A 12,795-nucleotide genomic window follows, 5' to 3' on the forward strand; every position below is an offset into this window, starting at 1 on the left:
TCTGTCTTGGAGTCAATACTGTGTATTGGCTCCAAGGCAGAAGAGTGGTAAGGGCTAGGCAATGGGGGTCAAGTGACTTGCCCAGAGTCACATAGCTGGGAAGTGGCTGAGGCCAGATTTGAACCTAGGACCTCTCATCTCTAGGCCTGGCTCTCAATCCACTGAGCTACCCAGCTGCCCCCCTGACTCCCTAGTTCTATGCTGTAGAGCATCCCCTTTTTCCCTTCTCAAAATGGATTTCAGCAGATTCAAGCTTCCCATTCTCCACCTTACTTTAGTCCATTTTCTGCCTGGAGCTTAGTGGGGGTTCAGAAGTATAAAAATCATAAGGGAGTGGGAAGAGAAATGTAAGAGAAGGGACAGACTCTCTCTCCATCCCTCCCTTCTTTCTTTCCCTGCCTGAAGTAACAATAGCAAAATATCTTAGGGATGACCTATAGTAATTATTATTACATTTATATTATAATTAGTTAATATTAATTAGGGATGATAGAGGCATCAGGCAGAAGGCAGGCTAGTCTACTCCTGCACTTAGGGGCTGGGATGAGAAGTGGCCTGTTGTGGGCAGTGCAGGGCCATGGGCAAAGCTATATGGATAACTGAGCAGAACTGAAGGAAATACCTCTTCTCTCGCTCTGGCCTCTTCACTGAGCTACCCAACTACCCCAAGGATCCAACCCCACTCTCTTTTCTTTTACCTTAACCTAGAAGGAGAATGGTAGGAAGGAGAGCTGCTGATTTTTATCCCCATCTGGAGGACCAGTATTTTCTTCTCTTCATCAGGGTGTCAATCAGTATTTATTAAACACTTTAAGACTTTCTTGACACTAATCTCTTTGGATACAAAGGAAGGCAAAAATGAGGTTCCTGTTCTCCAAGTAGCTTTCTTTTAATGGTGGGGAGACAGCATGCAAATAATTGTATATGCCAGACACATGCAGTGTAAATGCAAGCTCATCCACAGGGAAGGGTATGGAAAATATGACATCATGGCCAACCACTGGAAAGCAGTTTTGGGCAGCACATGTGTGCACAGAGAGAGGTCTGGAACCCCCCAGAACTAGAATGTAGAGACCAATGTCAGGGGAGACTGGGAAGAAGGTAGCCAGAGACTATAGCAGAAAGAGTCCCAGGGACTAGGGCAATGGTCTCCAAACTTTTCTTTGGGGAAATTTAGCCCATAGATATGGTGAAGAGGGTCAGTCAATGAAAAGAGATGCACATGGGAGCTACAAACACAAACTTTTAAAGAGCTAAAATTATAATAATTAGCTAACATTTATGTAGTAGTTTCCAAAGTGCTTTAAAGTATTATTTCATTTTATCCTCACAACAATTTAGGAAAATAGATGGTATTATTATAATACCCATTTTACATATTAAGAAACTGAGGCATACATAGGTTAAAAGGCTTGTCTAGCGTTACATAGCTAGTAAGTGTCCAAAGCTGCATTTGAACTCTTTTTGCCCTTGCCTCTTGGTACGGAGCCTGGAAAGAGAAGGTATTTATTTAATAAGGTGGTCCTGCGTCCTTTTCACTGCGCCATCTAGCCGCCTAAGCGAACAGAGATGAGAAGGTGGGATCCCTCTCCTCGGTCTGTCCATGATTCAGGTGGTCTCCACAAGGATGTCACTTGACGAGATCCCCTTGGATTTCTAGCCAAATCTGGTAACCGACATAAACCTAGGATGTTTTCGCTGTCCGTGGAGGCTGGACTTTCCCCCACGATCCCTGGAATTCTGCGGCTCTCCAAAAGAAAGGTAATTGCACAGGATTCCTGGGGCACTGAGGACTCGAGGAAGTGGGCCAGCAGGTACGCATGCGCGCACGCGCATGCCCTCGAGCTGGGCTCAAACGGAAGTGCCAAGCGGAAGTGTCGCTTTTGCTGCCGGCTGAGACACTGGGAGCGGAAGCGGAAGTGGCGGCGGCAGGCGGCGGGCGCCGGCCTGGCCTGGGCTTAGGGAGGCAGGCTGCCATGGCGGAGTCCGGGCCGCAGGCGCCGCCGCCGCCGCCTCCCGGGACCCCGAGCCGGCACGAAAAGAGCCTGGGGCTGCTCACGACCAAGTTTGTGTCGTTGCTGCAGGAGGCCAAGGACGGAGTCCTAGACCTGAAACTGGTGCGGACCCGGCCCAGCCCTCACGGGGAACATGGGGACAAGCGAGGGCCGGGGCCGGACACTGGGGAGGAGCAAGGGACATTAGAAAGGAGCGGGGGCCGGAGCAGGACACCGGGGACGAGTGGGGCCGGGGGAGGGAGCAGCAGGGGGCCGATGCGGAGGGGGTCCCCAGGAGAGTGGCTCGCGGGGAGAGGCTTCAGGGTATCATTGGAAGCAAATTCTTCCTTCCTGTCTCTGTTCCTACCTTCTGGTGAGGCCCAGCTAACATTCCACCTTCTACACAAAGCCTTTCCGGATCTCTTGTAATTCGGGCTTTCTATTGATCATCTCCAGGTCATCGTGTTCATAGCTCGCTTGTACATCGTTGTTTGCCTGTTGTCTCCCCGTTAGATTGTGAGCTCCTTGAGGGCAGGGACTATTTTCTGCTTTTCTTTGTATCCCCGGTTTAGCACAGTACCTGACACATGGTCAGAGCTTAATAAATGCTTGTTAAAAGAGGAGGTAGGCCTGAGAGGTGAGGGTCTTGGGGGAATACCCGAAGGTGGAAGTTTAACCAACAACTGAAGGATCAGGGGGAGACTGGCCAGAGTATGGAGGGAGTTCTGAACAAGACTAGGGAGAACTGGAGCCGGGTGGGGAGGGGGGGGGGGACTGATCAGTGACTTGCCTGAAAAGAGGAAGGATTCCTGGAAAGACTGAAAAGTAGGTAACGGCTGGAAGGCTGGGGGAGAGAGCATTTAGAGAATGGAGATTCCCCTTTTTCCGTTGGAGGAGGAACCAAGTTGGAACAAATTTGAATTTTGGACCACAGGGCAAGAGATTTATACTGAGTCAGGCAGGGGAAGTTTTTCAGGCTTGTAGGGCAAAGCAGAGGTACAAAGAGACTCCAGAAATGAGGAGTTAACCTGAGAAGTTACGTGTGACTTTGGGCTGCCCTGAGCTTTTGGTGTCAAAGTGGGTTAGAAATGGTGGTGGTGGTGGTGGTTGGTTGTGGCCTGAAACTAAGAGAGGAGCTGAAGAATTTCCTCTCTCTAATAGGCAGCAGACACTTTGGCTGTTCGGCAGAAGCGGAGAATCTATGACATCACGAATGTCCTAGAAGGAATTGGGCTGATCGAAAAGAAGTCAAAGAACAGTATCCAGTGGAAGTGAGTATTGGGGAAGGCAGGGCAGGAAGGATTCTAATGGGAGATTGAGGAGACTTTTTGAGGCAGATGGGAAAAAGGAAGCAAGTTCTCTGAGTGGTAGGCCCTGGGGTGGAAGGAGGCCTACACCAGGGACAGAGGTTGTTGGGAGTTCTTTTCTCATTTGTTTATTCCCACTCGGTGCCTGAATATAGGGGTGTGGGACCTGGCTGTAACACCAGAGAAATAGCAGACAAGCTCATCGAATTGAAAGCAGAGATTGAGGAGCTTCAGCAGAGAGAGCAGGAATTGGACCAGCACAAGGTTTGGGTTCAGCAAAGCATCCGGAACGTCACTGAAGATGTGCAGAACAAACGATATCCTTCCAGGGTCTCCCTCTCCCTCTTTTTTTTTTTGTCTCCTGTTCTCTACCTTTACCATCCTGGGTTGTTCATAATAATAGTTTCCGTTTTGCCTGTTCTTCAGGGTTTACAAAGTAATTTCCTTAAAACAGTTCTGTGGGGTTAGTAGTATAAGAATCATCTACATTTAACAAGAAGGAAAATTATGCAGTTCCGAGTTGATCCTTCTTGGCCAAAGTAATATAGCTGTGTCAAAGTGAAATTCACAGCTGGGTCTGTGAGATTCACAGCTGGGTCTGTGAGGTCAGAATTGCTAAACACAGGGATTAGGGAGACAACTATCTAGGCTGGGCAAGGCAAAGCTGTTTGAAGTCTTGGAGAGATACAGTCAGGCCACACCCTTAAGAGTTTTGGGTGTTGCAAAGAAAGATAGAAAGTAGCAGAATAAAAGAAAAAGTGGCCTAAAATAATAATGCTAGGACTGATTCTTGCTTTCTAGGGCTTTATGGTTTACAAAACATTTTCCCTATAATAAGCCAGTTGAGGTAGGTAGTATAAATATTATCTCCATTTTACTGGTTAAGAAACTGAGCTCCAGAGAGAGAAACTGACTTCTTAGTTTTAGCTGGGATAAAAAACCCAGTCTTGACTCTAGGGCCAGTGTGCCTTCTAACACACCATGCTTCATGAAGCTATTGGTCAGGACTGGCTCTAGCTCTCTAGAGCCCCAGAATTGGTCCCTGTCCTGGCATTTCTATGCAATGCCTATCTAATTTGATAGCAGATCTCCCTGGCTTGAGGTCTTTTCTGATGGCTTCTTGTCATTATTCCTTCTGCTCAGACCCTCTTTCTGCCTAGGTTAAACTCAGTAATTTCTTAGGGACTTTACCCTAGAGGCATCAGGAGATTGCTAGGACTCTTAAATTCTTTTTTGTATTTATCCCTTGTGTGGGACAGATTGGAGGCAAAGACCTATAGCAAAGAGTTGTAGTGTCCTTGCTTTGGAGGAGAGCTTCATTGAGTTGCCCTTCCTTTGGACTTGGCTCTGTAGCAGAATAATCTCTGAACTTCCCCCCTTCTCAGTACCATGTGGAACTTCAGAGCTACAAGGAAGGAATTCTCTAATCTGTTGTCTTCATAGTCTAACCTCCAAGCAGACTTTTTGTCTCTTCTCCTTAACCCCTGCCACCGTAGCATATGTCACTCATGAGGATATCTGCAAATGTTTCACGGGTGAGTGGGCTCTTGGGCAGTGGGTGAGTGAGCAAACCTGGATGGTTGAATGGCCCCTTTCTCAACCCCCCCTCCCCCTCCCCATTCACCAAGTGTTTGAAGCTGGTGACAACAAGCAGGTGTAGAAAAATATTCAGGGGAAAAGAATCACTAATGTGGTGACAGGTCAGGACTGCCAGCTGCTGGGCAACTTTGTGGTTTGTAGTTCAGAATGTGTGTGTGGGGGGGAGGTGACTGCCACTCTTGCCTAAGGAAGATTCCTCTTTGCTCTACTTGGGGGAAAGAACAGAGAGGTTGGTCCTGATTTGGAGGGGGGAAGAGGGGGAGGGTCCCATTTATTGATAATTCTAAGTCCTGACTTAGGCTGTGACATATGTCATCAGGCTAGATGGTGTGGATGCTCAGAGCTTGGTGAAAGCTAGTTTTGCTAAGGTGACTATATACATTTCCATGGATGATACTATAATCTGCCTAAGAGAATTTATTGTTTCTTACAGCTGTGAGCTCTTGCCAGATGATGGGTAACCATGGAGGATTATCTGTAGGATAAAGATTATTGCTAGAGGGTCTCACTCATTTATAGATGTGGTTACTTTTGGGGAATCCTGCCTGTGGCTCCCTTTCTTTCATCAGTTATTGTAGGATTTGGAGCTGGAGAAGGAGTGTTAAGTACTGGAATCAGAAAGTAAAACCCAATATTAGTGATGAGAATTCATAGCTATCATTTATGTAGTGCTTTACAAATACCCTATTTCTTTATTCACAACAACCCTAGGAGGCAGATGCTATTTTTCCTCCCTATTTTACAGATGAAGAAATGTGAGGCAGATTAAATTACTTGCCCAGGGTCTCACAGCTCACTAGTGTCTGAGGCCAGATTTGAACTTATGTGTACCTGACTCCAGGCCTGGAGGTCCCCCTTTTAACGCCTAGCTCATTTCTGTAGCAGAGGGAAGTGATTTGCCTAGGGTCACCTAGCAATTTAATGGAAGGCATGAGATTGAAAACCAGGCCCTTCAACTCTGAATTGATTATTTTCATTATGCTATGCTGTCATTGAGGATGACTATAACTTGATCCAGACAAATTTGGATGGAGAGGTAAGGTGGATGGGAAAGAGAAAGTAGAATTCTGTCTCACCCCACCCCCACCCCTGTTTGGCCTTGGTAGTTTGGGGCCCAGGGGCTGGACCTTGATCTTGGCTGTGACTGTGACAACCCTCCTTAGGGAGCAGCATGTTAAAATGATTGATAAGGAAACAATCCTCAGCAAAGACAGCCAACTGTGAACTTTCTAATTTCTTCTTCTGTTGACTTCTGAATTTCTAATTACTTCTCTGCCATTCATTCTCACCATGCTTTTGTTAGCTTCAGCTTTTACAGTCTCCCATGTGCAGAGATGCCTTCTCTGTAGACTTGTCAGATGTATTTGGAGAGGTTCTTGGTTCTAATTTGGTGGTACCTGATCCTACTGGGCCTTAATGTCAGGGCCTGGGTGCTGGAGGATAAGGCAGTGGTTGAATGGATCCTTGTGTTCTGCCAGTGGGCATTTACAGTTTCTTAGGAACTGATGCATATTGGTTAGCTCCTGATTGATAGGGCTGCTGGAAGGGGGCAAGATCATTTCTCCTCAGATCATATATAGGACCAGGGTAGTCCTGTATTTTGAGTTTCAGGTAATATAGAGTGGAAGCTTATATCCAGGAGGGAACTTTTGGAAATAGGACCAGTTTTAAAAACCATGTATCTCTTGTGTACCTCTCTGGGGAGACCTTTAGCACTGAGACAGGATTTTTCTTGCTCATAATTCTGGGGATTCTTTTCCTGAAGAGACAGATATCCCAACCTCCCCTGAAGGAACCAGAACTGATTTTGGTGGGGTGAGGTGGAAATGGAGTGTTCAAAGCCCCCCCCCCCCCCCCCCATGTCCTACCTGTTGTGGCTCTGCCCTGTCCACCCTCAGCCTTTGCAGACTGGGCCTGCTCTCAATCCACAACTTGTTATCTGTGTTCCAGGGGACACTCTCTTGGCCATTCGGGCCCCATCAGGTACCAGTCTGGAAGTGCCAGTCCCTGAGGTGGGTGCATTTTGGAAAGGGGAGGAGGGCACAAAGGGGAGGAAGGCAGCAAAGAGCACCAGCTGCTAAAGTTGATAAGTCAGGAATAGGGTGGGTGGAGCATGGAGGGCATGCCTAACTGGCTTCTCAAGAGACCCTGATGGCACAGTAGCAAAAGAAGGCTGGGGAGAATTGCGGGTTGGGTGAAGGGGGTCTGTGAGCTTTGAGCCCATGAGGCAGAGCCTCTCCTTTTGGCCAGGCTCTTCTCTCCAGTTACCCCTGCTGCCATCTCTGAGCCAAGTTTTGTGGCTCCCTAGGGCCTAAATGTGCAGAAGAAGTATCAGATCCATTTGAGGAGTGCAACTGGCCCCATCGAGGTGCTACTGGTAAACAAGGATGCGTGGAGCTCTCCCCCTGTGGTGGTCCCTGTGCCTCCTCCTGAGGACCTTCTTCAGTTCCAGGCAGCCATTCCTTCCCCCCCACAGCCGAGACCAGCACCCTCTCAACACCCAGAGACCTCCATCCCCAGCAGCCCCTGCCCCTCCACTCCCACCAGCACCCAGGACCAGAGTGCCATTGGGCAACCAACAGCCAGCCCAGGTGAGAGGGACTAGAGGGAGGCTGGAACCTGTGCTTTGATAGACAGGACAGAGGGATGGAAGGTCAGTCCATAGGAGACATGAAATCTCTTTTTGCATCAAGGACTAAACTTTGAGTTTGACATTCCACCCAGAGCAGAATTCCTCTTAACAGTGGAGATTCTTAGCCTTTTTGTGTATATCTTAAATTTCTTTGGAGGTAACCTAGGGAGGGCCACAGGGCCTTATCCAAATTGTGATTTTAAAGCGTAAAACAAAAGATGTAGGATCACCAAGTAAGCCAATTAGATTGAAATGCAGTTAACAAACAAATTTGGCAGAGCCTTAAGAACTGCACTTGGGGCAGCTAGGTAACAACGAATAGAGCATCAGGCCTAAATTTGGGAGAACTTGGGTTCAAATCTGGCTTCATACATTTCCACCTTTATGACTGGGCAAATCACTTAAACCTCAATTGCCTAATCGATGTCATGCTTCTGTCTTAAAATTGATACTAAGATGGAAGCTATGGATTTATTTAAAAAGCCAAAACCAAAAACGACTTCTGCTCTCTAGGCCCAGGCCCCCTGGGCCTCAGCCATTTCTTGAAAACCTCTAGTGGTCCAATGATAGGAAGATCATAGTGTTTTGAAGCAGCAGCCCATTCTACTCTGGGCAATCTCTGATGATTAGGCAGTTCTTCCATATACATTTTCTATAACATGAACCCAGTGATCCCAGCCCTACCCTGCCACATAGATTAAGCCAAACCCTTCTTGGACAGTTGTGCAGATATGCCAAGACAGGGGTCATGCTCTCTTTTTCCCAAGCTAAATAAATATCCTCAGGTCCTCTTCATCCTCCAGTGACCTTGTTTCAGTTTCCCTCATTGTTCTGGCTGTTCTCCTGGGACCCAACTCCATTTTGTTGCCCTTCAGAGTGTGGTGCCTGGCCCTGAGCACAGAGGACTACCATGAGCATGTGGGAGTTACTGCTTCTAGGCCTTTCTTAACATAGCCTGAGATCCCCTTCACATTACTCCTACTGGGCTTCACGTGAATTGTTGCAAAGTCACATCTCTTTTCCCTATTAATGCAGCCAATCTCTGGGACTCTAATGTAGGACCTCATGTTATTAATATTCATCTTGTTATGATGCCGTCCATTGTTTACTTTGAGAGACCTTGGTGTGGCCTTTCTCTTGTTCTGGAAACCATTCCCAATAATGGAAGGACTTCCAAGAGCTGTCCTCTTTTGGGTCCTTACCATTGACCCCACACTCCCTGAGACTTAGCAACTCTTTTCTAGATTCTCACTGGCCTCATGTTGGCAACAAAGAGGCTTCTAGTTTGGGGAGCTGGGGCTAATGGGGGAAATTGGAGGGCTCCTTGCTTTGAAGATGTTACCCCATGACCTAACCTCTAGTGTGGGGCTTGGGGGTATAGTTGCAGGGAGCAGCAGTGGCCCTGGGGCAGACAGCAAGGATGCCAGTGTCCTCGGTACCCTCAACACTGCTTCCCCTGCTGCACTTGACACGCGGCCACTCCAGTCCTCGGCCTCCTTGGACAGCAGCTCCACCTTGCCCAACCCTTCTACCTCTTTTGAGCCAATCAAGCCGGATCCTACGGGCAGTGAGTATTTGCTTAGACCAGCAGAAGGGATGGGGGCAGCTCATGCTGCTTCTCTCTTCATCTAGTGAAAGATGGGAAAACTGAAGGAGACATCTCAGATGATCTGGGCCAGACCTTTCATTTTACAGTCGGGGAAACTGAGACCTAGACATTGAAGTGACTGCAAATTACAGCAGAATCAAGACTAGAACCCAGACTGCCTAATACTCAGGGCCCTGTTCTTGTCCCTGTATTCATCTTGTCTTCCTTTGGTTCTCATCCTGAAGACTCAAGCCTACTACTACTAATGCCCGTCAGAAACCCATCCCCTCAATGGCACATACAACGAAGGAGGCTTTCCCAGGGTTCTGGAAAGGCATTTGAGACCTCTACACGTCCCTCATAGTCTTGGTCCCAGAAGCAGGGCCTCAGACTGGAAGCTAGACCCTTGGCAATGATGGGCCAATCACACAAATGACCAGATCAAGACCACCTTCCATTGGGGGGCAGTGTGCACTCTTCACATTCATTTCCTTCTTGAATTTAATACTCAGGGTGGTATAGCCAGTTAGTGCAGACTTAGAGTTACACTAGAACCCAGGGCTCCAACAGGTCTTTATTCAGCCTTCTCTAGTGAGCCCTGCACTTGTGCAGGCTATAGTAGACCCAGCTCCTGTCTTCTAGGGCAGGGATGACACACCAACTGTCAGGTAACTAACATAGTATAACATATCAGAGAGGCACAGGACAGAAGTGCTATGTGACATCCTGCTCAGATGTATCCCAGAACACTTCCTGGAGGTGGTGACATTTGAGTAGGGTGGAAAGGGGAGGTATTCAGCAGACAAGGGGATAGTTTGCTGGTGTGTGTGTGTGTGTCTGTGTGTACACATAGAAGTGATGTGAAGGGGAAGCAGAGAATATTACAATTCTCAAGAGTTTCTGAGATAAATCAGAAAGGATAGTAGGGCAATCTGGTCAGGAAGAACCTTGACTGTCATGCAGCAGAGCTGGAACTTTATTTTGCAGACAATGGGAATCTCCTGAGGATTTTTGCTTATGTATGGTGTGAAAGATGAATTGCAAAGGGTAGAGAGTGGAGGCTGGACTCTATAGGAAGACCCTTTCTGTCATTCAGGCAAGAGTTAGCTCACCCTGCCTGGGGCAGGGGGGCACTGAGAATTGGACATGGTTTTTTTGTCCCACTCTCCTCTTTCCCCATACTCTGTGTCTTAGTTTCCCAGCTACCCTTGGAAGCTAGACCCCCTAGAAAAAGGAATGAGAAAAAGAGGTGACCTAGCCCAAACCCCTAGATCCATAAGGTGCAATCTTATTGGAGGCAGGACTGGGGGCCAGGATCAACTTGCCCTGGCATTGGTCAGCCTTGAGATGGCTGTTTGCACCAGCAGTAGCATGATTGGAGGAGGAGAAAAAATGGCAACATCTTGTCCTCTTGACAACCTGGAAGGAGGCAGGATGGAGCAGAGGCACTGGGTCTAGGGCTTTTTGGTGGTAGCTAGGCCAAAGGGCTTAAAAGGCCCCAAGGAACAATCTGAAACTGGGTGGTATGGTGGGATTTGGGCATGAAAGCCTTGATTCTTGCTTTCTGTTTCAGTACTGGAACTCCCCAAAGAGCTGTCAGAAATGTTTGATCCAACAAGAGGTAGGGCACAATCCAGACTTTTCACCATTCTCCCTGTCCTCTCTTTGCTCCGACCTTGAATGGCTACCTTCCCTGCCTCCTGCTGAGGCCCCATGTGGATTGGTGGAGTGCTGGACTTGGGCTAGCCACAAGTTACCCTTGACAGGTCATTTACTCCCTTTTGGTCTCAGTTTCCTCATCGTGTCATTTTTGTCCCACTATACATCTTGTCTTCCTTTGGGCCTCACCCTGAAGACTCAGGCCTAGAAGGGAGGTCCCTTCCAGCTTGAAATCTGATTTTCTGGCCCTTTGGTACCTCTCAAGGTTGGGGCCAGAGGACCTCTCTCGTAGGTGGTCTAGGAAGGCATTTTGGTAAGACTGAAGACACCACCAGCCACCAAAAAGGGAGCATCCTAATCCAGGTCCAGGAAGGCTTCCCAGAGCTGCCCCTTGATCTCAAGGCCCCGGCCTACATGTGGCCCCACACTTCTCCTTGAGCTTGTGGCTGGGAAATTGGGCTTGTCTGGGACCAATAGCATCTTCAGTCACATGGCAGTCAGCATGAGGACCCAGTGGGTAGTTGTGGGTCCGTGTGTCAGAGCGATGTTTCCAGAGCCCTCACCTATTCCAGGCACCCTCTCCCCTGGGACCTCCCTCCCTACCTCCTGTTCCCAAAAGACTTCAGAAGTGAAGTGGGAGCAGGAGTGTGTGCCAAACAGCCTTTTCCCCTTCCAGAGTGCATGAGTTCCGGGCTGCTGGAGGAGTTGATGTCCTCAGAAGGTGGGTAGCCTGGCAGGGGTGGGGCAGAGCTGTGGACATGTCTGCTGGCACAGCTGGCACTAAGCCAGTCCCAACTCTTTTTTTTCCTCCCATAGTGTTTGCCCCTCTGCTCCGCCTCTCTCCTCCTCCTGGAGACCATGACTACATCTACAACCTGGATGAAAGTGAAGGTGTCTGTGACCTCTTTGATGTGCCAGTCCTCAACCTCTGACTCTGGGGCTGCCCTAGGGCTGTGTGGAGTCAAGACTGTTTGACTTGGGGTTGCTTTGGGCCTTCCTTTTCCCCCCATGTCCACTGTCCTCAGGATTCCTCCAGATACAGACTGACCAGCCCCCAGGCCCCTTTCAGCCCTCCCTTCCAAATTGCACAATTAGGGTCATAGATTTCCTGTTCCTGATACTGGCCAGTTTGTCCACCTGCCCTTCCAGACGGGGGAGGAGGGACCCCATGCCACCCCCCCCCCCCTTTCCCTCAAATATCTATCCTCTGCCCACAGGTAGCCAAAGCATTTGCCATGTGCCTCTTCTAGGCCAAAACCTGATGGTCCCCTGCTCCTTTTCTTTCCACACCTTATATCTTAGGGCTCAGGCTCTGCTGCTCCAGAGGGATGCAGTAACCCTAGATCCCCCTTACCAAGGCTACCAGAGGGACCCTGCACCCCAGCGCCACCCCCTCCCCCAAGCCCAGGGCAGGATGAGGACCGAAGCCTAAGCATCCAAACTAGACTGACAAACTGAGTGTGCCCCAGGCTTTTCTGGAGTCAGAGGCCTGAACTTGTGGAGGGGAGGAGGGGAGCCTAGCCTAGCCACATCTCTGAATGGAGCAGGAATGTGACCACCCCCTCCCCCACACGGCCTACTTGCTGCCCAGAGCAGGTGGCTGAGACAGGCTAAGCCACTCCCCAAATTGGATGGGTCCCCATCCCTGCGCCCCTAGTCTGAGGGCCCCCTCTAGCCCAGGGCTGGAAGGAGGCGGCCCCTGCCTCCTGTGTTCCTGTATCACCCCTTGCCTCCAGTTAGAAAATGTTCGGAAAGAGATTTAGAGAGATTTACAGGAATGAACAGATTCCTATATAAAGATTATTTTTATACTTTTTGCAGTGTAAGGAAATTGCCTGTAATATTTGTACAGTGTCTGAATGAATAAAAACCGCGTCTAAGGTTCCCCTGGCCCCAAACTCCTTTCTGCAACCCTGCAGCCGGCCCCTTCTGGGAGTGGAGGCCTCGGGGCTGGGTCGTGCGGTAGAAGGGCGTGCCTACGGCTGGAGGGGGGGGTAAGAGGCACTGAGGGGTGGC

At 49.0% G+C, this 12,795-nt stretch overlaps 1 protein-coding gene across 2 annotated transcripts; it reads left to right on the forward strand.

Moving 5' to 3' along the window:
- The first annotated feature begins 1,862 nt into the window (after positions 1-1,862).
- E2F4 (E2F transcription factor 4) lies at positions 1,863-12,663 on the forward strand. 2 transcript variants are annotated; one of them, XM_001372666.5, is made up of 10 exons: positions 1,863-2,117; positions 3,156-3,265; positions 3,457-3,618; positions 4,793-4,836; positions 6,851-6,912; positions 7,209-7,491; positions 8,914-9,099; positions 10,694-10,741; positions 11,456-11,500; positions 11,596-12,663. In XM_001372666.5, exons 1-10 carry the CDS (start codon positions 1,977-1,979, stop codon positions 11,709-11,711), a joined length of 1,197 nt encoding a protein of 398 aa, XP_001372703.4. In that variant the 5' UTR covers positions 1,863-1,976; the 3' UTR covers positions 11,712-12,663. The 2 variants fall into 2 exon arrangements, with proteins under 2 accessions (XP_001372703.4, XP_056660549.1); XM_056804571.1 differs by lacking the exon at positions 10,694-10,741 and having other exon boundaries at positions 1,897-2,117.
- The last annotated feature ends 132 nt before the right edge of the window (positions 12,664-12,795 follow it).

The sequence above is a fragment of the Monodelphis domestica genome, chromosome 1, assembly GCF_027887165.1.
Source record: "Monodelphis domestica isolate mMonDom1 chromosome 1, mMonDom1.pri, whole genome shotgun sequence".
Taxonomy (NCBI): Eukaryota; Metazoa; Chordata; class Mammalia; order Didelphimorphia; family Didelphidae; genus Monodelphis; species Monodelphis domestica.

Bases quoted from the DNA above. Each gene is read 5' to 3' on its own strand.
- E2F4 (XM_001372666.5), top strand. From the start codon at position 1,977: ATGGCGGAGTCCGGGCCGCAGGCGCCGCCGCCGCCGCCTCCCGGGACC. The intron at 4,837-6,850 runs GTGAGTGGGCTC...TCTGTGTTCCAG, and splicing joins TATCTGCAAATGTTTCACGG to GGGACACTCTCTTGGCCATT. The intron at 11,501-11,595 runs GTGGGTAGCCTG...TTCCTCCCATAG, and splicing joins GGAGTTGATGTCCTCAGAAG to TGTTTGCCCCTCTGCTCCGC.